Genomic DNA, 23,033 nt, shown 5'->3' on the forward strand with positions numbered 1-23,033 from the left:
AGCAATCCGAGGAGTGGTTTCTATTCAGTATTTTTAGGTCATCACAGAAGTCAACATTGCCTGGTTACCTAGACCAGTGGGATTTTCCTCTCGGGTTATTAGACTTTTGCAAAAAACATTGTGACGTTGGCCCTAAAAGGGTCTATAAGATGTCTCGGGTTTCGAGTAGCAATATCTCTGCCTCCCTTGTTGATAGGAGCTTAAATTCTGTCTGCATTTCAGTTAGGGTCAATGCATAATGTTTGTCTAGTTCAGCTATTGACTATAGTAGCTCTTGTTTTTTTCTCTCTTTATTTGTTAATAATTAAGTGGACACCTGTCTTTATCTGGACATATTTTCCCCACAAATACAACATGCTAATGTTTTTAGCACAAGCCTATGGCATTTTACATTGTATAAATTAGCCTAGCAGCTAGTGGACTTTTCCTCCTTTTCAACAGCAACATTTAACAAAGGTAACATTACAAAATCCGGCTCCATTACAACTCACAAGTTTCACGGACAAAACAACTGTCTGATAATAAACATGTTTTCCAAACAAATACAACATGCTAATGTTATTAGCACAAGCCTATAGCATTTTACATTGTATAAATTAGCCTAGCATTGAGCAAGGATTTCCTCTGCTCATATGAAGCCAGGATAAATCACACACAAGACTTAAAATGCTATTTTGGGGAGGCTTTATTGTCTTTAACAATTTATTGTTTCTTATGTTCAAAATTAAAGTAAATTAAAGCTTTGTTTCCACTGAGGGAATTGGTTTCAGCTTACAAAAATAGACAGGTCTACTTTGCCAAAATGTTTCATTTATGGGGAGTTGCATGTCAGCCTACGGTGTAGGCTACGGCATAGGCTCTACATTGATGCAGAGCCTACGCTGTAGGTACGGTGTCGACGCAGAAGTAAAAATTCCGCCTAAGTTTCTTGAGGCTGCTAGACATTTAACTAAAACCAAGAAAAGAGATCACATTACTCCACATTTAGCATCTCTACATATGTTGACTGTTTCTTTTTAAGATCAGTTTTAAACTTGATGATGAGAGGAAAAGTGACGAGGAGGCTTCACACTTTACAGAGCTGCGTTCAGTAAAGACAAAATAAAAACACCCTCATCTTCTAAGGCTTTTAATTATGAACAAACACAGTAGTCAAAAACAGAAGTATTTTTTAAACTTAAAAATAACAATAACTCCTGACGAAGTGCTATTAGTGAACGTTACCTGTCACCTTACAGTAACTGTGTAGGTGTTTGTGGTCCCTGCCTAATTAGCTCCTGATCTGCCGGGTGACTTTTGTGCTTTAAGCTGTTCGGATGGATACCCTGGTCCTTGTTTGCTGGTGTGGGTGTAGCCTATAGGGGATGGCAGGGGGGGGAGCGGGGGCAGTGGGGCCTGGCAGGGGGGCAGGACGTGGCCCCCTTTACGAGACAGGGCGCCAATTTCTCTCCTGAGGGCCTCAGCCTGCTGTGACTGTGTTTTCACCAGCTCCTGGAGCCTCCGAATCTCCTCCTGGTCCACACGTCTTCTGTAATCCTGGAACTGTCTGCCCTGGATACACAAACAGATATCTATAAAGGTAAGCAGTATACAGGTGGACAGGCACAAACAACTCACACATATATGACAGACATTTCAATAGTCGAGAATACAACTCCACTCAGTTGTGTGCACCATAGACTTCATAAAATCATAGACGTAGCCATCATGACAGTACCCACTGGTTCGAAGCTTTACATTTTGGCTGAACATCCGATTCCTTAGATAGTCTTTTACCACAACCAATCGCTGAACAAGACTTTTTGCGCAACCAAAATGTTACAATTAAAATTAACTGAAAAAAACAACAACCCTGAAATAGTGACAGCTACTGCTATGCCCATACTTGGTGAATCCAGGGTAATGCCATGGTTATGTCAAAGATACTCTATACAAGCTTTGCCAATAGTACGAGATGGCACACACTTCCGATTTCCTAAGTGACTGTGGTCATCGCTCCCCTGCATATCCCCACCTCGTCTGGAAGTGTAGTAAATGTCTTGTGGATGATGAAATCAGACTACAGTAGAAACTACAGTACAAATGTAATGTTCTTTCTTTATTTTGCCCCTTGATTTTATCTGCTAGTTTAATGTCTGACATCACGTCAGCTGTTTCCAGATCTCGTGAGAGTGTGTTTCTAAAACAGAAATGTCTCGAACAAAGTTAATTTTCTCCTGATTTGTCAGTCTGAAAAATGCCATTACAGTGTCAGAATGTTTAGAAAAGTTGGGACCTGTGAAAAATGGGTCCAGTATTTACTTAAGTGACAATGGGGCGAAGGAGACAGTCATCATCTCTACTCACTTTCACTTCTCTTATTGGAATGAATGGACTCAGGGCTGGTGCTAGCCCGTGAAGTGCCAAAACCCATATGACAATGATTCCAAAATGATTCCAATGAATAACATCTAGTGAGAGACGCGCAGTCTTCACTTAGACTCTACTTACACAGAGAGGTACAGAGGACTGATGGAGAGCTTCGAAACACGGTGCAACAACAAACACCTGAAGCTCAATATCAGCAAAACCAGTGAGCTTGTGGTGGACTACCAGAGGAACTGACAATGACAGACAATGCTTCAAATATGAATGTTGCCGCTTTCACTCATCTTCAACCCGGCGGCACAGATGATCTGTATAATCAGCACAGTTTAAGGGTGGACACCCAAAATTAGTGTCACCAGTTCAGTATCTGACCAAATGCCTCCCCTCCTGTTCCTGAGTTACAGTGTTGAATAATGTCCAGAGGAGTGTTTTTGCAGAACATTATAATGTCACAGTTAAGTTGCCCTTTGGGACATAACATGTCATCACTTCATCATTTTATCCTATCAGATATTATGTAAAATTCTGTCATAATTATTGTATGAATTCTTTAGTTATGACCAAAAACAAGGTCTCAGTGACTTCTGACCACCATGTGGCAAATGTGAAGAAATTTCCTCCAGGCAGAGATGGAGATGTCTCCAGCCATGGCTCTAAAGGGGCAGATGCATAAGTGAAACATCATTGTATTGTATTAGAGATTTGTGGATCCCAGCTTTAATCATACGATACGATATGAAAATTAATTTAGAGAACAGAAATTACCACTTTCTTCTGCCGTGCGTTGAGTTTATGCTCCAGCTCTCTGTTCTGGTCGTAGAGGCTCTGCATGCACCGCAGATGCTCTGTGTTACACCTGGTCGTCTCCATCAGAGCCTCACGTGCTTCTTCTACCTTCGCCTAAATATTACACACACATGCACAAAAACAGTCCAGAAAAAGATCAGTAAACTCACTCTGATCTAAGTTGTTTTGGAAAAATGACATGTCAAGTGTGAGGTCACACAAAAACAGGTCAGCATACATCCCACTCTTTGATTTCCTTGGCGTATGCAGCTTCTCTGAGGAGTTTTTCCTGCTTGAGCTCCTCCAGCACCCTGTTCCCCGACAGCGTCTGCAGAGCATCCACATCCACCAGCCGCCCGAACTTCATCATCATCAGCTGGTTGCACTGCTTCTCCAGCACTACACCAGCACACATACAGACACACATCAACACACAGATCAGTTTCTAAGAATGTGACTTTCTTGCACTGGCAGTAATTGAGGCGACACACAAACTCTACCAAACACAAATCTGGATTTTTTTCATCTGTGTCTTTACTTTGACTTGTGTGTGTTCATGTAGCATCTGATCTTCACACATCGTATCTAACATATCATCAGAGGTTTTAGGTTAGGCTGAATGGGAGCCCAGGCGTTTGCCTGTGTGGGTCTCACCCTGGATGTTGGCCTCCAAGTCCTTGCGGTCGTGGAGGAGCCTGACGTGCTGCTGGCGGGCCTGACAGTACAGCTCTTTCTGCTGGCTCTTCTCCACCTGCAACTGCTTGATGCGCTCCTGCAGCCTGTTAAACTCTGTCACGCCAAGCACTAATGCTTGGCTCAGGTCAGATGGCACTGAACCATTAGTGACAAGCTCAATCTGTTGACAACAGAGGAGGTGGAGGGAAAAGGAGAGTAACTGCAGGACATGAGAAGATGGAGAATTTTAATGAGTGGAGACAGAATTCTTTGGGATTAATAAACTTAAAGCCTGTGTTTTATCAAAGGGTTTTGCAAGAGACACAAGCAGAGTATGTCTACAGAAGTCTAGGTCCACCAATCCATCCATCCATTTTCAACTGCTTACCCGAAGCAGAGCAAAGCACCCCAGGCATCCCTCTCCCCAGCAACACTTTCCAGCTCCTCCTGGGGAACCCTGAGGTGTTCCCAGGCCAGATGTGTTCTGGGTCTGCCCCGGGGCCTCCCACCAGTGGAACGTGCTTGGAACACCTCTAACAGGAGGCGCCCAGAAGGCATCCTGATCAGATGCCCCGAACCACCTCAACAAACCCTTTTCGACGCGAAGGAGCAGCGGCTCTACTCCGAGCTCCCTCTGGATGTCCAAGCTCCTCACCCTATCTCTAAGGCTGAGCCCAGCCACCCCACGGAGGAAACTCATTTTTGCCGCTTGTATCCGCGACCTCATGCTTTCGGTCACTACCCAGAGATCCTGACCATAGGTGAGGGTTGGGATGTAATCAAATTCAAAGTTCATTTTTCATTTCTGTGCCGATTAAATTAAAAAAAAAGAAAAGTAGGTCTCTAAATCCATAAAGATCATGAAATGAAATCTGAAATTGACTTTTCATTTTCAAATTGAAGAAGAAACAAAACTAAAACTTAAAATATATCTGTAACAGAGCTTTACCAATCAATGGAAAAATAATGGGCATTCATTTTGATAGTTAATTAATAATTTAAACAGGGTGTCTACAGGTATGAGTTACTTAAATTTAATGCTTTTAAACTTTTAGGATAACTTTTAAATTAAGACAAAAAATACCCAATACACAGGAACACCACCAGTCAAACAATGACCGAAAGGCAGTTGGCAGAACCAAATGCACAGCACTGTGAGAGAGCTTTGTAACATTCCTGATGACGTGGAGGATAATACCACCTAGATAAATATTGTTTGATTTCACGTTTGAGGTTTTACTTGTTCGTACTGTACTGCCAACCGTCTTCCGAGGTTCCAAAAATATCAAACAAATCACCAGAGTTTTTACCTGGTGCAGTCTGAGAGGAACCACCACATCCAGTTCATTCATTTTCTGCTGTTTCTCCCTGTTGATCAACTCCAAGTCTTCCTCTGCTGCCTTCCGACTGCTCTGCACTGATTTCTCCTGCAGAGCCAAGCAAAAAAGACACACACACGCACACACACAGGATCAGGATGTGAGTAACAAAAAGACAGCATGGTAATAGATAGAGACATAAAGATAAAAAGCAGAGTATGACCTTCTTGACGAGGGTGTCGCACTCCTTCTTCAGAGCTTCAGCACTCTTCTTCTCCTCCGCCAGCAGTTCCTCCAGGTCCAGTCGATGCTCCCGCAGCTGCAGTGTGTTCTCAAACAACTCTGGCTCACAGCCTGAGACAAACACACACACACACACACACACACACAGAAGTTAAAGCCTGTTGAAGCACAGTGAAGCGCTGCAAAATGCCTGATATCCAGTATGGTCCAAATTATATTCCAGTCCAGTCACAAGAGGAAAATGTTGGAATTGTATATTTCTGCAAACCACCATCATTTTGTTACATTTCTACGTTTCATACATATCACATCTATGTTTCTAAAGTGACATAGTTCTGATGACGTGTATATGGGTGATTTCATCATCTGGAGGTGGAGGGATGTAGGATAGTGTGAGACTTGGGCGAGACAGCTGCTAAGCTGCAGACCACTGTTCGAGACCAATTATTAAGCAAGACATCGCTGCGTTTCCAACCATCTTGTGCCACCAAAGCCGGGTATTTTTAAGAAGTATTTCACTGCTGGAAAGATGGCCTTTTCATAAAACTGGGTTATCTAAGCAGAAGGAAGATGTGCATATTTTGAATTAAGTTCTTAAATTAAATGCTTTGACACATCATGTGGGACTCTACCGCAGCACGGCCAAGAATTAAAAGTTCACACTTTACTGTGAAGGGATTGAATATATCTTCCACCATAGCGCTGACCTGGAGGGCAAACGCTGTCATCCAGGCCATTTCCTCCATCCTCTGTGCTGCTGTCAGAATCATCATCCCAGTCATCGTCATCAACAGAGTCCTCATCACTGTCCTCCTCATCCTCTGCAAACACATTTTTGGATCATCAAGGGCATGTGAGCAAATTGATACACACACACAGTATCACACAATCACTCTGGTCACATTTTACTCTTGTGTTTCTTCCTCTCACCTTTATTTCTCGTCTGCTCCTTCTTCTTCACACGTTTGATCTTCTTCTTGAAGACTTTGGTCAGAAACTCTTCAAACTTGTTTTCTTCGCCCAGCGAGGTCTGGAAGGTGGCAGTCAGAGCCTTCTCTCTCTCCTGCAGCCTGGCGATGTCTCCCTGCTTCAGTTCCAGCTGTTCATTATACTCCTCCAGCTTAGACTGTCAGGAGCGAGAGGGAAGGATAGAACAGGGACATGAGGATGTATCAGTGGTGATCTGAGGAAGGAAAACACCTGCGCTGATACACAAACGGTGTTGCCGTGTCTATACGGCAGCAGCTTCAGAGCTCCACGTGTCTACACAGGATGTGTTCAGGTGCAGGATTGAGTCTAGGTCGCCCACATTGCCCAGGAAAATAGACTTCAAGTGTAAAATGTTCTTTGGGGCATGTTTAATTGGACTGATTATGACTGAAGCACATCTGCACACACAGTGGTGCAGTGGTTAGCATTATCGCCTCACACCAAGAGGGTTCCTGGTTCGAACTGTGGGTGGGAGTGCCCTTCTGTGTGGAGTTTGTATGTTCTATGTATGTCCCCGTGTCAGCGTGGGTTTTCTCCGAGTGCTTCAGCTTCCTCCCACAGTCCAAAGACATGCAGGTTAATTGGTGACTCTAAATTGTCCGTAGGTGTGAATGTGAGTGTGAATGGTTGTCTGTCTCTATGTGTTAGCCCTGTGATAGTCCGGCAACCTGTCCAGGGTGTACCCTGCCTCTCACCCAATGTCAGCTGGGCTAGAGTCCAGCATCCTCGCGACCCCTAACAGGATAAGTGGTTACAAAAAATGAATGTTCTATTAGAGGCAACAGAGAGGGGCTACTGAAAAATGCAGCTGAAATGCTTCCTGTGTAGACATGCAGCTGTTGAAATGCAATATTACATTATGTTTGGCCCTTTGAATAGATTGCTACAGGATCTAAAAATAAAAAGATCATGCACATGAACCAGTCCACAGATGCATAAACTCTCTCCCACCGTGATGCTGTTCTCCTCCTTGATGCATCCATTGAGCTTCTCCTGGAGGCTGTCCTCCTGCCTTTCAAACTCCTTGAGGAGCAGCAGCTCCTGGTACAGCGTCAGCTGATGAAGGTCGGCCATCTTCAGCTGCCAGTCCAGACGCAGCTTCTGGTGACGCAGCAGCAGGAGCTCTGCGTCAAACTGAAGCACCGAACTCTCAATCTGAGGATCAAAATATACACGGATTACATTACAATATTACACACCATCAGTCTGAAACAATCAGTCGATTATATAAGATATTACGCATTTAAACTAATGTCGTGGCCCTTTATTTGATCAGTCATCATTTATTAAAAACACAGACCTGCTCCAGCAGAGAGTTCTGCTCATACAGCAGTCTGATCTCCTCCTCCCTCCGGAGCTCCTCCTCCAGGTCGCTCAGCTCTGCTCTGTCTTCCACTGGTATCTCTTCTTCCTCTCTGATTACAGATGAAGCTGACAGGCTAGAAGTTCCTTCTCCTCCTCTCTCCTCCTCTGCTCCTTTCTCTTTCCCTTCCTCTTCTTCCATCTCTTTCTCCAGTTGCTCCAATATGGATGTGACTCCCTCCTGCTCCATGCTCTGAAACCTGTTTGAAGATGAATATGTACAGTACAGGCCAAAAGTTTGGACACGCCTTCTCATTCAATGCGTTTTCTTTATTTTCATGACTATTTACATTGTAGATTCTCACTGAAGGCATCAAAACTATGAATGAACACATGTGGAGTTATGTACTTAACAAAAAAAGGTGAAATAACTGAAAACGTGTTTTATATTCTAGTTTCTTCAAAATAGCCACCCTTTGCTCTGATTACTGCTTTGCACACTCTTGGCATTCTCTCCATGAGCTTCAAGAGGTAGTCACCTGAAATGGTTTTCCAACAGTCTTGAAGGAGTTCCCAGAGGTGTTTAGCACTTGTTGGCCCCTTTGCCTTCACTCTGCGGTCCAGCTCACCCCAAACCATCTGGATTGGGTTCAGGTCCGGTGACTGTGGAGGCCAGGTCATCTGCCGCAGCACTCCATCACTCTCCTTCTTGGTCAAATAGCCCTTACACAGCCTGGAGGTGTGTTTGGGGTCATTGTCCCGTTGAAAAATAAATGATCGTCCAACTAAACGCAAACCGGATGGGATGGCATGTCGCTGCAGGATGCTGTGGTAGCCATGCTGGTTCAGTGTGCCTTCAATTTTGAATAAATCCCCAACAGTGTCACCAGCAAAACACCCCCACACCATCACACCTCCTCCTCCATGCTTCACAGTGGGAACCAGGCATGTGGAATCCATCCATTCACCTTTTCTGCGTCTCACAAAGACACGGCGGTTGGAACCAAAGATCTCAAATTTGGACTCATCAGACCAAAGCACAGATTTCCACTGGTCTAATGTACATTCCTTGTGTTTCTTGGCCCAAACAAATCTCTTCTGCTTGTTGCCTCTCCTTAGCAGTGGTTTCCTAGCAGCTATTTGACCATGAAGGCCTGATTCGCGCAGTCTCCTCTTAACAGTTGTTCTAGAGATGGGTCTGCTGCTAGAACTCTGTGTGGCATTCATCTGGTCTCTGATCTGAGCTGCTGTTAACTTGCGATTTCTGAGGCTGGTGACTCAGATGAACTTATCCTCAGAAGCAGAGGTGACTCTTGGTCTTCCTTTCCTGGGTCGGTCCTCATGTGTGCCAGTTTCGTTGTAGCGCTTGATGGTTTTGTGCGACTCCACTTGGGGACACATTTAAAGTTTTTGCAATTTTCCGGACTGACTGACCTTCATTTCTTAAAGTAATGATGGCCACTTGTTTTTCTTTAGTTAGCTGATTGGTTCTTGCCATAATATGAATTTTAACAGTTGTCCAATAGGGCTGTCGGCTGTGTATTAACCTGACTTCTGCACAACACAACTGATGGTCCCAACCCCATTGATAAAGCAAGAAATTCCACTAATTAACCCTGATAAGGCACACCTGTGAAGTGGAAACCATTTCAGGTGACTACCTCTTGAAGCTCATGGAGAGAATGCCAAGAGTGTGCAAAGCAGTAATCAGAGCAAAGGGTGGCTATTTTGAAGAAACTAGAATATAAAACATGTTTTCAGTTATTTCACCTTTTTTTGTTAAGTACATAACTCCACATGTGTTCATTCATAGTTTTGATGCCTTCAGTGATAATCTACAATGTAAATAGTCATGAAAATAAAGAAAACGCATTGAATGAGAAGGTGTGTCCAATGATCACTTATACCCCATTGCTGTGTCTTCAGAAGCTGTGGCTTAATTCAATTTACTCTGAACATGGTTGATGTGTCCTGTTGAAATCCATTTAACTCTTGTGTTTAACTTCCTGCTGCAGCAGTCATAAGTGAATCATTTTCACATCTTTTGTCTGAGTCTAGACTTGGTGTTGGATCAAACTACAACCTGGCTCCCATACCTCTGTTCCCTTAGAAGCCGATATCGCTCTAGGGTGGCACGGCTGTACTGCAGCCTCTTCTCTGGAATCTCCTCTGGTAGTATGATGGGCAAGGCGGGTGGAGGGCGGTGGAGATGGGCTGCCAGATGCTGCTGGATCTTCTGGACCTGCTGAGCCTGAGCATGCAACTGAGACACCAGGTGAACCTTGGAGTCCCGCAGTGCCACAATCCGTCTATTCATCTCCATCTGCTTCTCGCGGATCTGGTGGGATGAACGGAGTCATGAAATAAATCTGCTATGTATGCAACTTATGTTCTTTCCACTAATCATTCATTCATTGATTGCTATTATTAGTCTGTTAATGACTCCTGGGAGAAACTCGTGCCTTGAATGAGCTACGATATGTGTGTGTTTGTGCGTACATTTTTCTCCAGGCCTATCAGCTCTGCTCTCTTGCTCTCAGTGTTCATCCTCAGATGTTTCGGCACTGTGAAGTCTTTAGCTGACTTCAGTTTTAAGTCTCCAAAGTTCTCTTTGGCTTCACGGATGGCCTCCACATCCTGCGGATCGTCGTAGTTCTCGTTTGGTTTCTCTGCGTAACTGAGAATCCAACAATCCGTCACAGCTTTGCATTAGCACCGCAATATTTACAGTAGTGCCCCAATGTCCCCCGGTACATTAGCCTGGCACTGCATTTTTTAAAATTGGAATTTTAAGAATGCAGGAAACACCATGACCATAAATCAAAAACAGAAGCCATCTAATTTAAGCCCAAAGGACTGGGATGATATTGTCAGACATGACACTCACAGTTGGGCCCATTCCTGCTTCCTCTTCTCTATCCTGGCTCGAGCTTGTTCAGCCTTCTCTGCCTCCTTTTGGAGCCTCTTGACCTGCCGATCTGCCAGCTTTATCCCGGATGGACGAGCTACCGGGTGGGGCCGCACCTCCTCCTCTGGAGAACACACACAGGTGATAGGTCACACAAGTCTTTGGCAGGTGTGGCAAACACACAAACACTTTCGCACCTTCTATTTTGCTGCCGTCTTTTACGGGCTCAGCTCTGGATTTTCTGCGTTCTGTTGCAGCTGCTCCGTCCCCGTCAGGCCAGCTGGGTCTCCTCTGATGTGTGAGTTGGGATGAAGGTTTGGTGAGTGCTGGCAGAGGGTAGGTGGAGACTCTGTGGTCGGTGCAGATGGCGACCACAGTGACCACATTGGCCTCCAGTGAGTCCTTAAACCTGAATACAAACACAAGAGGTGAGTGCTTCCTTCTCGAGGCTGGGTGTCTTTACCTCCTAACCAATGCTACATTCTTTCACCAACTCAGAAAAGAAGTTCATCCATATTCCTACTGATAAACAGACAGAAACAAAACCATAACCTATGTTATTATTATAAGATAGATGACTATGTGTATTTGTGTTTTGTCAGTACCAGTCCTGTAGTTTGCTGAGTGCTATGCTGCAGCGCTCCTCCTCCCAGGCCATGTGCTGTCTGACCTCCCTAACTCGCTGGGCCTTTATCCTCTCTGCCTGCTCACTGAAACGCTGGTCCAGCTGCAGCTCCTACACAAAAACCCCCACACAATATTGAGCACATTGTCGTTTTCTATAATCCGATCTTAATTATAGTGCACGTGTTGAAGGAGCTGATGAGACTGAAACACAAACCAGTACTTTACCCTACATTTTAAAGGTTTCATTTGTGAGGACCAGCTTTTATCATGCACTGAGAGGTTACCCCAATCAGTGTGTTTACATGCACTTAAGTAACAAGGTTGTAGCTGGCTGTCTCTAAAACTAATTAGTTTTAGTCTAAAACTAAACAACAGCTGCAAAGGTGACCACATCAAGTGTCAAATCAGATGACAGTGGAGAGTGGGTCTGTACCGCAGCTTTCAAGCGAACATGCTCCGGCAGACTCTGGTTGGCATTCAGCAGCCGTTTAAACTTCTTCTGAAGCTCGGCCAGCTTCTTCCGCTTTGCTGCAATCTTCAGCTCAGCCTCCCGATGCAGACGGTCCTTCTCCAGTTTCTGCTTAGCCGTCTCTATGCTGGAAGGAGTTGGGGGGGTTAGATATTTCAATAGCGTTTTCTATTTTACAAATATTTTTCAGCGATAAAGATAGAGAAAGGCACAAGACAACAATAGAGTGAGAGAAAGAGAGCCGGACCAGATTATCCCTAAACAGATTATTCACGCCCACCTGTAAGCTGCTGGGTCCTCAATGTCCTGGGCTAACACCTCATCCTCAAGACCCACCTGCTCAAAGAACATAATTATGAACAAGATGATATTACCTTTTCATACAACCATCCATTTGGCCAACCTGCACCATACCATCCATAAAATGTTTATTGCCCCCCAAAAATTCTGAACCAATAATAACAATAATCATCTTAAAATCTGTGCAACATAGGCTAATCAATCTGGATTCAAAACAAAGACTTAAGCAAAGAACACTACGTGTCTACAGCCATGCTAGCGACTCTGTGAGGTTGTACGAAGGCACACCAGTGCTTTGAGCTAAATGCTAATGTCAACATGCTTACATGCTCACAGTGCCAGTGGTAACATCCTAATGTCCCTTGTTCATTCCAGTGGACATAACTTTTCTACGATGTCTAGATTTATGATTGCTGTCATCTGACTCCACCCAAACACAACTTACATGATCGTAGGGGTAATTCAGATGCTTTAAAGCTTTGATTGTTGCCATGTTAATCAAGGTAAAAATCAGTATTCGAATGCTCTATTTTAAGGACATTTAAACTCAATGATAGTTTTGTGAATCCAACTCGCTCTTATTTTATGTCAGTCACCAGCTCTCCAGCATTACTGAAACTGGGACACTTTGACTGCACTTGATAGGCTTATAGATACGTTAGCAAGATGTTGACAATGTCAAGCATCTAGAATGGTTTCAAAATTTGGAAAGATGAACTCCAGTAGTTGCCAGATATGTTACAAATGAACAAGGAGTTTGTTAAACTGTGAGTAACAGCTTAGCTGTCTTGCAAAGTCTTCTTTGTCTAGCTATTATGGCTAATGTGTGTCCATTGGAATGGACGAGGATCTGAATGTCACCCAAAAATAAACAGAGAAATATTGTTCAGATCTGATTTTCTAACAATACAGTCAGCTTATAATGCATCCTGTTGATTATGTACACAGAATATTCATCTCAGGAGGTCTTCAACACACTGTTTACTGGAGATACTTAAGAATATTGAGGATATTTTGAATCAAGATGGCAACGGAATACAAAATATATAGGCTATGCAATGACTTTTAAAGCATTTCTTTATTTAATATTCAATGAAATTAGGGGGCAGCACGGTAGTGTGGTGGTTAGCACTGTCGCAGATTGCAGATTGATGACTAGGTTAATTGATAACTCTAAATTGTCCGTAGGTGTGAATGTAAGCGTGAATGGTTGTTTGTCTCTATGTGTCAGCCCTGCGATAGTCTGGCGACCTGTCCAGGGTGTACCCTGCCTCTCGCCCAATGTCAGCTGGGATAGGTTGCAGCCCCCCCGCGACCCTCAAGAGGATGAAGCGGTTAGAAGATGAAGAAAATGAAGATGAAATTAGTTAGCCATTCATGAAAAAAAATAAATGCATGGGTTTTGCTGAATAAAGCTTTGTTAAAACCATTTATTGTGATTGTGTTACTGATTGTGTTACTCCGTCCATTGGAACTGACAGAAAAAAAAAAGAATGGTTGATGAGTGCATTTTTACATGATTGGGTTCTGAACAGGTCAGTTCAACATTAGCATACAAATATTTGCTGACTGGCATTAAACACAGAGAACAGCTGAGGCTGATGGACTTTGTCATCCACAGAGCCACACTGTATAAAATGTATAAAGTTAAAATGTGGACTGACACTGGGTGACGGAATCTTGGCCCTTCTTTTCTGCAGGCCGTTCTGTAGCTCCTCTGGAGGAAGCACGCTGAAGGAAAAGACGTTCCCGTCATCTCCGGCTGTCAGCACAAAGAGGTCGTCATGGCTACAGCAGATGTGCCGCAAGTGTCCGTACTGGTTGTCGTGGACACTGAGAGCCCAGTAGGCCTGCATGGAAGTGAGGCTGTGGTCGCCTGGCTGCAGAGGGTAAACCCTGATGAAACCTGAGTGCATGCCGCAGAGCAGCAGCTGCCTGTCGGAGCTAGGAAACACCAAAACAACAAAAAGGAAGGAAACTTAACGCAGGTAATAGTACTGTGGTTCCAAATGTGAAGGAGCCTCTAAAGCATCCCCCAGCCCAAGGCAAAAAAAAAGCTGTTGGTTCAGCACCAAGAGCAGCATTTTCACATTACATTCAGTCATTTGATCTCTTTATCATATGAGAATACTGATTAGTAAGTCTGCCCTCCAGCTACCTGAAGGTGACAGAACGAATAGGGTCATTGTCTGTGTCGCTGACAGGCAGGAAGTCAAATGGCTCATCCTGTCGCTGGTCTGGATCCTGCTCCTGTTCCTCTGAGAACTTACAGTGATACAAGTAACCTGAGTCAAAGCCCCCCTGCAGGAAAGAGAAAAAGACAATAATTCAATTGAATTGTCTTCTGGGATTATTTTAGCATCATCATTTAACTTTGTTCCTATTAAACTCTGGGTCTGGGTACAGTTTGAATATGTTTTGATAATAATTTTGAAACAATACCTATGTTTTGGTACAATTCTGAAGTGGATTGCAAATATGATTTGGGTGAGACAACTAATCAGACCAAGTAGGACTGAGTCTTTAAAAAATAACAACATTTAATACTTATTGTACTAAGGGTGAGGTTCAATGCCCACTGATTGCAGAAGCGATTTCCTATCAGCAGGCAAGAATGAAAGTGCAACCTGCTCAGAGTTTACTTCCTACTCCTGTTTGTGCATGACATTGGTTTGTGTTGTCTTCTTTGATGTCCCTGTAGGACTGTCAGATGTTGGTGTTGGTGCTGTTTGATCGATTTACAAGTTCGCTACTCGTGATAATTTCAGCTGATTGATGCCTATTTTAATTTTCTTGAACATCCTGGTTATTGTTGTCGCATGCTCATAGAGGTATAATTGTGTGTTTGTGTGTACCATGGAGAGCCAGAACTGGCCAGGCTGTGAGTAGAAGCCACAGAAGAGAGGACTTGGATGCTCAGGGATGTAGATGTGGGGCAACTCTTCCTCTTTTTCCTCTTCCTCTGGCTCTGGGTACATCTGCATTGAGTCTTTCAGTTTGTCTTCTCTCTCTTTCTTCTTCTTCTCCTTTACAGCTTGGCGTCTTGCGATTTCCTCATCTCTCTGAAATACACAAACACACAAATTAAAACACGAATGTTTGAGTTAGGTTAGACGCTCTTTTAAATAAACTTTAAGACAACAGGAAATAAAGGGAAGAAAAATATTCAAATCACACACAGCCACAGAGCAGACATCAGTACATCCACAGTACAAAAACCCTAACAAACTAGGCAAAGACACAAAGTTCAGACCTTGATACGAGATTTTATGCTCCTGAACCTGAAGAATCTGCTGGGCAGTTCAGGCAGGTGGAAGGTTTTGGTCGGCCTCTGGGCCTCTGGATCAGGACTGTGCACCTCGACCACGTGACCGCTCTGACACAGGATGAGCAGCCTGTTTTCACTCTGGGTAAAATCGTAGAAGAAATCGGTTTAATCAATAACACTCCAGCATGGATATATTTGGGTGCGAGTGGACTTGGAGACCAGATTTACGTGGGAATGAGGTGACCACTCCAGCGCCTGCACCGGCCCCGGAACACGGACAAAGCCGATGGGGTTGTGATTTTCTCCAACAGTGAAGAAGAACACAGTGCTGTCTGAGCTCTGAACGCGAGGGAGGAAGTGAGAAGTCAGAAAGGTGGATGAACAACAACAACAAAAATTTTTGTTGGAAAACCTCTTACCCCCGTGGCTAAGATTTCTCCATTTCGCTCATATGCAACAGCAGTTACAGGGGCATTATGGGGTTTGAAAGCCTGTTTAAGGCGCAGCTTGGTATCTCCTTTAGGTCTGCTCCCGGTGACTAAATGCAGCCTCTGAGGGTTGTACAGCTCCAGTAGCCGGACCACCCCATCCTCAAAGCCAGTCACCAGTAAACTTCCACTCTGGTTCACCTACAGACAAACGCCAGAGCCTCAGAGGTCAGTTTTCTGCTCACATCATAAGTGAGCTTATGATACATTTTTACACTGACACACTTACCAAAGGTGGAGCCCATCTGAGAGCAGTTCCACCCTGATTGAAGCGACTGGTGGTCAGTTCTCTTTTTGCCAGGAAGTCAAAAACTTTGACTGAACCTGGAGAGCAGGGACACACACAGTCACCTGTTATATTGTGTGTGTCAGTGTATTCGCAAAGAACGTCTGTGCAGGTGTGGAAATGTATCGCACTCACGGTCTAGAGCTGTCGTGGCCATCAGGTGGGATTTCCTTGACACGTCCAGGCCCTGAATTGGCCCGGCGTGGAACGAGAACAGGCACTCTGGATCAGGAGTCTGCACACACAGCCGATACATCAACTGTCGTTTCACTGGGTGAGCACACTGTCACTTCATTACAACATGTGATGGTGCAATATGGTTTGCTATATAGGTTTCCATTAGGACTACACAATGTTACCTGTACATCACCATAAACACACGTTTTCACCTCAGTAACAATAAATGTAATCATACCTTTCTTCTGTTGGCTCACCTCCTATTTGTTTGCTCCTAATTTATTACAGACTGTGTCTAAGAAACTCACTGTGTAGGTGAATGAAAGATCCAGTTTCCAGATGGCTCCGCTGGAATCCTACAGGACCACATAATGGGAAGACCTGGTCTGTAATTTTGATCAGGTTTATGCCGGATCATGGATTACAAATGGTTTTAATTAGTGACCTTTGACCTTTCACTCTCTGACCTGAGCAAACCAGATGAATGAGTCAGGCAGGGAGCTCTTCACCACAGAGGAGAGGCAGACGTTTTGTCCTACCACCATCTCATTCATTGGCTCCAGCTCAAACCTGCTGCTTTGGCTGTTGCTGTCAGCAGTGTCGATGCTCTCAAAGTCCCAGCCCTGCAGGGGGCAAAGGAGGGGTGGGTGTTATAAAGTTCTACTGATTATAAAGAAACTTATCTCCACCCAGGATGCCAAGAAGGGTCAATTAACTCTTGAAATCAAAAACCTAATATGTGACATTACATTCTTTCTTCTTATGTTTCATTTGTAACTGTTAATATCCACATATTTGTCAGTTTGTGCTTTGCGTTTCTGCGCTCTAAGCTTTTGGCGTTTTTGCCTGAGTACTCTGAACTCCTTGAGTTGAAAAAACTTCAACCCAAAGCAGAAAAACAGCCCACGACATCTCTTTTTTCGTCATAATTTTTCCCATTGTCCAATCGATGATTTGAGTTGTGGCAGGTCTTCTGTGGTGGTCATGACAACAAGTGTACAGTTGGTAAACAATAGAGGAGAAACTGGTGGACACCCAGATATATACGGCCCAACAATAGACAGGAGATCAATAGACATCTTAGGACAAACTTGAGAGAAATGTTCTAAAAGTGAAGTGTTTTCAGGTTATGAAGTTATGTTGTTGCAAGATTCTTACCCGGACTGCTCCGTCAGAGCCAATCGTCATGAGCTGCCCATCTTCTAGGGCGAACGGCTTAACCACCCCTGTGTGGCAGCTACGCCCCCCCTTACGGCAAATCTCCACCTTGATGGAGTTCCCATCCCACAGCAGCAAGTTGCCCCAGTCTGAGCCGGACACCACCTGACAGGAGGACATAAAGGGCAAAGATGATCACAAGCAAGTGTGCGTTCTCTTGAGTCTTATAGAGGATTTCTGAAACCTAAATATTTTTGAGGTTGAAATTTTGACCTTCCAAACAACCTCATCACAAAGTGCAATTTTACTTTTTGCGAATGTTAAAGGTATATACAGGATTTTTCTAAAAACAATGTATAAACTCATACAAGAGTCTCTGCTAAGACCCTGTCCTTTGCCTGAATGTAGCTGTGGTTTGGACATTTATGGTTGTGTAGTCCCCAGCCGATAACAGCACACCGATGAGGTCGAGACTAAGTTTCAAAGTCTCACATTCCCTCAGGCAGAGAAATGATTATTCACTGTAACATGCCAGATTTTATGAGATTACCAAGATCAGTCATCGGACAAAACACAGCTGTGAACTCAAAGTTTTCCTCCGTACATTTCCAGACCTTCCTGACCTGCATACAGACCCAACTTGTCAGAACAGCGGTGCACAGACCTTTCCATCAGGAAGCTCCACGTAGCTCTCAATATCAGTCTCTGCGGTTTTCCCAAAATGTCCCATAAGCCCTTGCAATTTAAGACCTGTGAATGTGCTGGCCATTTTCCAGAACCTGGCAGAGAGAAGGTATTTTGACTTTATTTGACAACATAAACATATCAATATCAGTGTGAGGGAATAATAATTCAGCTTCTGAGGTCTAAAGCTATTTTAATAGCGGTGATTCAACAGGGTTACAGGGTTTCAGGAGGATTCAGTATGTCCTTTACTTGATGTGTCCAGATCCTGATGATGTGAGCAGTCCCGGGTTGTATGGGGAGAAGGTAACTCGGTAGACTTCCTGAGAAATGGCCTTGCATCTCAGTATCACCTCCTTTTGTCTCCAATCCCACAACGTCAGCATGTAGTCTGGTGCGCTCCCCACACTCGCCAGCAGGCTCCCATCATGGTTAAAATCCACAAAACTGTACGCCCGCTCTGTACCATCTACAAACATGAAGGTCAAAAACATGATCAACTAGAACTACCGCCTTGCCGTTGCATGCCAAGTTGCAGTTACAGTCTACCTCCATATCTATCCAGACTCATATGTAGCCAAGACAGTTGACAATGCTTCAAATATGGATGTTGCTGCACAGAAGCTACAAATTCTAAAACAACATGGATGCTTCACGCAGTTTCAAGATGGACACCCAAGATTAGTGTCGCCAGGTGAGTATCAGAACAAATGTCTCCCCTTCTGTTCCTGAGTTATGGTGTTGACTAACGGCCAGAAAAGTGATTTTGCAGAACATTATGATGTCACAGTGAAGTTGACCTATGACTTTTTGGATATAACATGTCATCACGTTACCATTTTATTCTATTAGGCCGTAAAATGTTGTCATGATTAGCACATGAATGAAGATATGGCCAAAAAAATGTTTAGTGAGGTCACAGTGGACTCTGACCTTTGACCACTGTGGTGGTATTTTTGTTAAACACACTGACTGCAAGGGCAGGGAGGGGGTGAGTTACACATCATCTTTAACTGGTGTAAAAACAGTTCTTCAGCAATAAAACAAAGCAGTTCAGACCATCTTATCTTTTTCTGTCCTTGAACATTAAGGAAGGAACTAACAGCCTTGTAACAGGCTGTTAGTCTACAGGAAATAGAATGTAGGGTGTCTTATCATTTTCTGATTTGTAATACAAAGTATGTCGGGGCCTGAAAATTTCGATTACACCAATCAAATCTTATCAGTTCATCATCGAATCCAAGAGGACTTTGGTGCCAAATTCCAAGAATTTCCATCAAGGTGTTCTTGAAATGTCGCGTTCACAAGAATAAGACAGAGACAAAGTCCCAGTGACCTTCTCCTTTGACCTTTGGCCACCAGGACTAGTGAAACCAAGGTTACGTTTGTGCCAAATTTGAAAAATAAAAATCCACAAGGGCATTCTTGAGATATTGCATTCACGAGAATGAGATGGATACAAGGTCTTGGCCAATTTCACATTTGACCTTTGACTACCAAAGTCTAATCCGCTCATCGGTAAGTCCAAGTGAACTTTTGTGCCAAATTTGAAAATATTCCCTCTGGGTGTTCTTGAAATGTCACATTCAGGAGAATAAGATGGAACCAACGTCACAGGGACGTTCCCCTTTGACCTTTGACCACCAAAATCGAATTAGTTATTGTTGTAACCAAGTGGATGTTTGTGCCAAATTTCAAGAAATTCCCTCCAAGTGTTCTTGAGATATTGTGTTCACAAGAATGAGATGGACACAACGTCTCGATGACCTTCACCTTTGACCACCAAAATCTGATCAGTTCATTGTTGAAACCAAGTGGACGTTTGTGCCAAATATGTTGAAAAATGTTGAAAATATTCTTGAAATGTCACGTTGACAAGAATAAGATGGACACAAGGTTACACTGACCCTTCCCTTTGACCTTTGCCAACCAAAATCTAATCAGCTCAACGGTGAAACCAAGTGGATGTTTGTGCCAAATTTGAAGAAATTCCCTCAAGCTTGAGATATCATGTGCATAAGGATGGGACAGACGGACAACCCACAAAAACATAATGCTTCTGATCATGGCTGTTACTGCAAACTCAACGATTCTTGGTCCTACTCACCTCTGAGGACGCTGATGGGTTGTAATGAAGGATATTCATAGACTATGACGTTGGGCAGGTTTCCCTTCTCTGCTACAGCAAAGTACTCCTTGCTAGGGTGTGCCTTGACACACACACACAAACACACAAATTAAGACAAATTCTCTAGAAAATATCAGTAATGTATTTTTGTATAATACTTGTTAAGGAGTGCATTAATTTAAGTCAGTAAGGTACTTCATTCATACTTTTAAAACATAATTTTAAGTGAAAGACAACAACAAACATTTCCTTACTTTTTATCTGACTCACAAACTTATGAATAAAGTCGTTAATGCATGAAAAATAATAGAAACAAGGACCTTTACCTAAAGAGCCATGACACATTTTTTTGCTCCTAAAACATAATTCACGTACACAGTATTGTACGTTTTGCTGATCATTTTCCATTTTCCCCAATAATTCCAGGCAGCCGTTGATTTCCAGTTATTTACATATGGTATAAAATTGTATTAGTGCACTCTTGAAACTCTTGAGTAAATGCAAAGTTATCTGTCAATTCATCCATCAGTGTTTATTGCACTCAGTCACAGACAGACTGGAGTCACAGAGTGATGATTCTGACTTACATGACACGAGGTTTGTCAGCAATCTTACCGTGATGGAGCCGATTCCTCCTCCGCTGCAGGAGCGGAGGTATCTCTGCTCCTTGGTGGAAACATCCAGCAGGACGAGCAGGTTGCCTGCTATAAAAATCAGAGTTCTGTCATCCAGCAGCTGCAGGTTCCCCCTGCGCCCACTGTCATAGCCAAAAGAGTGACTGAACGCAGGACGGATTAAGGATCAAGATCAGATTCACATGTTATTTGCTAAGTATGATGACAGGAAGTTAGAGAAGATGTGGTGTGAAATGTTTTTCTGAACTTATTTTCTAAGGATACGAGAGGTGCAGAAGGTTCTCTGGGATTTCAGAGTCAGGTGTGATGAAAGGTCTGGAGTGAAGTTCCTCGTACTTGTAGGACATGTCTGCAGAGGGCTGCTTTTTTGATTCCTCTTCAGTCTCCTGCTGCATCACCGAGTGTTCAGTATCACATCCTGTGAGGGAGGGGAAATATTTGACAGCAGCTTTCATGCACCAGTGATTTAACTTGTGCATTTTTTCCATATAGAATTTCATATATGAGACGAAAATGCATTATTCTCATGTGAATTCCCAGATTTATATTTTACTTTCAGATTTTACACTTCAAATATGTTAACGTCAACATGGTTTGGAATGAATAAAAATTGGAAAAATCTGAAACTGAACGCCTCTGGCAACTTCAGCTTTTTCAGAATGCTGCTGCCAGGGTCCTGACAAAAACTAGGAAATATGACCACATTACTCCAGTTCCAAAATCCTTTTGCTGGCTACCTGTTACTCAGAGAATTGATTTCAAAATCTTGCTGCTTGTGTATAAATCACTCTGTGGCTCAGCACCCACATATATCTCTGACATGCTTGTGAGCTATGAACTTTCCAGGACCCTGAGGACATCTGGGGCCGGGCTACTGATCATCCCAAATGTCAGAACAAAACATGGTGAAGCAGCGTTTTGTTATCATGCAGCACAAACCTGGAATAACCTCCCAGACGATGTTAGACAGCCCCGACTCTGAACACTTTAAAGTCAAAGCTAAAAACTTTACTTTTTTTTCCACTGCCTGCTCCCCCCTGTAATAACTGCAACCTTATTTTTAAACTAATTTTTCAATAGTTTTAAATACTCTTTATACAACAGTTAGTTCTGGCCCTGCAATCTGATTGGTCGAGAGACAGTAAAACCGTGACGATATTGGAGTACAACATCACGGTTATTTCACTCTGTATGTATCACTCCGCCTCACAGCTGATTGCAATCAACAATCAAATCAAAACTGACGGTTAGTGTCAGTTAGGTCAGCAGTTGCGTTGTAGGCTAATTAATTCACAAACTGTCAAACAGCCAAAAATATGGATTTATTTCCTAAAATAAGTTTTGAATTGAACTATGAATGGTCATCAGAGGAAGATGAGGGAGAGGAGAAGCTGAATCCATCTGAGCACACATTCAGATTTGTCAGTGTTTCATCAGCGGAGCTCAAGGACTTGGAGAAAAGCAACATACTGTCAGATCAGAAGGCAGAGTCGGCTGTGCCTGTGAAGCGACAGTCCACCATGCAGTCACCAGAGACTTATTTCACCGGCTGCACAATTAATGGAAATGTGCAGATAAATGTGTATAAAGAGTAAGTGCCTGGCGCACCATGTCTGCGTTACATGGCAACGGTGACAACGGAGTCCTGAGGGAACTATTTTTGTTGGCGGAAGACAAATAAAATGCTTAAATTATCTATTTTGTCCTCATTTTTCGACATTTCTTAATCAGCCTTGCTTATATAACTGTTGAACTGTTGTATAAAAGCAATATCACACTCGAGCTCGTGATGTTATACTCGTATACCGTCACGGCTGTGATTCGGTCATAGGCACGAGGCAATAACGTTGAGTATAACATCACTCCCTCTCATGTGATATTGCTTAATTATCTTTGCACTTCTTGTGTGCACTTTGTTCTTTTTTTAATGGAGATTTTTTTTTTTATAAAAAAGTAAACCATTTAGTATCTTTTTATTCAAATAAAAGTGTCTTACACCAATTAAAAAGTAATAAGGCCTCGTGACCCAGCCGTGAAGCTCTGGCGACGCCTAGTGGGCGTCGGGACCCTCAGGTTGTAAACCAGTGGGCAACATGATAATGCTCTCCAACATTACCTTCAGTGTTTTCCTGTGAAGCTGCCTGTGTGCTCTCAGCCTGTTCACCAACAGTTGACGAGTTATCCTCCGACATTTCCGCTATCTGTAAAACAAAAAGGGAAATT

General features: G+C 43.4%; 1 protein-coding gene across 2 annotated transcripts; it reads right to left on the reverse strand.

The window, feature by feature from the left end:
* Positions 1–922: 922 nt before the first annotated feature.
* On the reverse strand, positions 923–23,013 carry cfap44 (cilia and flagella associated protein 44). Of its 2 annotated transcripts, none has more exons than XM_033646493.2 (34): positions 22,927–23,013; positions 21,075–21,228; positions 20,791–20,953; positions 20,155–20,257; positions 18,300–18,516; positions 18,028–18,142; positions 17,364–17,528; positions 16,673–16,828; positions 16,514–16,561; positions 16,164–16,263; positions 15,972–16,066; positions 15,674–15,883; positions 15,483–15,593; positions 15,240–15,392; positions 14,842–15,048; positions 14,145–14,287; positions 13,651–13,930; positions 11,967–12,022; positions 11,651–11,813; positions 11,196–11,326; positions 10,788–10,999; positions 10,570–10,714; positions 10,182–10,359; positions 9,779–10,020; positions 7,681–7,942; positions 7,332–7,535; positions 6,321–6,516; positions 6,098–6,211; positions 5,371–5,501; positions 5,139–5,255; positions 3,808–4,009; positions 3,392–3,552; positions 3,133–3,267; positions 923–1,551 (listed from the first exon to the last, which is right to left on the reverse strand). In XM_033646493.2, the coding sequence occupies exons 1-34, from the start codon at positions 23,000–23,002 to the stop codon at positions 1,267–1,269; spliced, it is 5,430 nt and encodes a 1,809-aa protein (XP_033502384.2). In that variant the 5' UTR covers positions 23,003–23,013; the 3' UTR covers positions 923–1,266. The 2 variants fall into 2 exon arrangements, with proteins under 2 accessions (XP_033502384.2, XP_078018263.1); XM_078162137.1 differs by lacking the exon at positions 22,927–23,013 and adding an exon at positions 21,750–21,862.
* Positions 23,014–23,033: the final 20 nt, after the last annotated feature.

This window comes from Epinephelus lanceolatus, chromosome 19, assembly GCF_041903045.1.
Source record: "Epinephelus lanceolatus isolate andai-2023 chromosome 19, ASM4190304v1, whole genome shotgun sequence".
NCBI lineage: Eukaryota > Metazoa > Chordata > Actinopteri > Perciformes > Serranidae > Epinephelus > Epinephelus lanceolatus.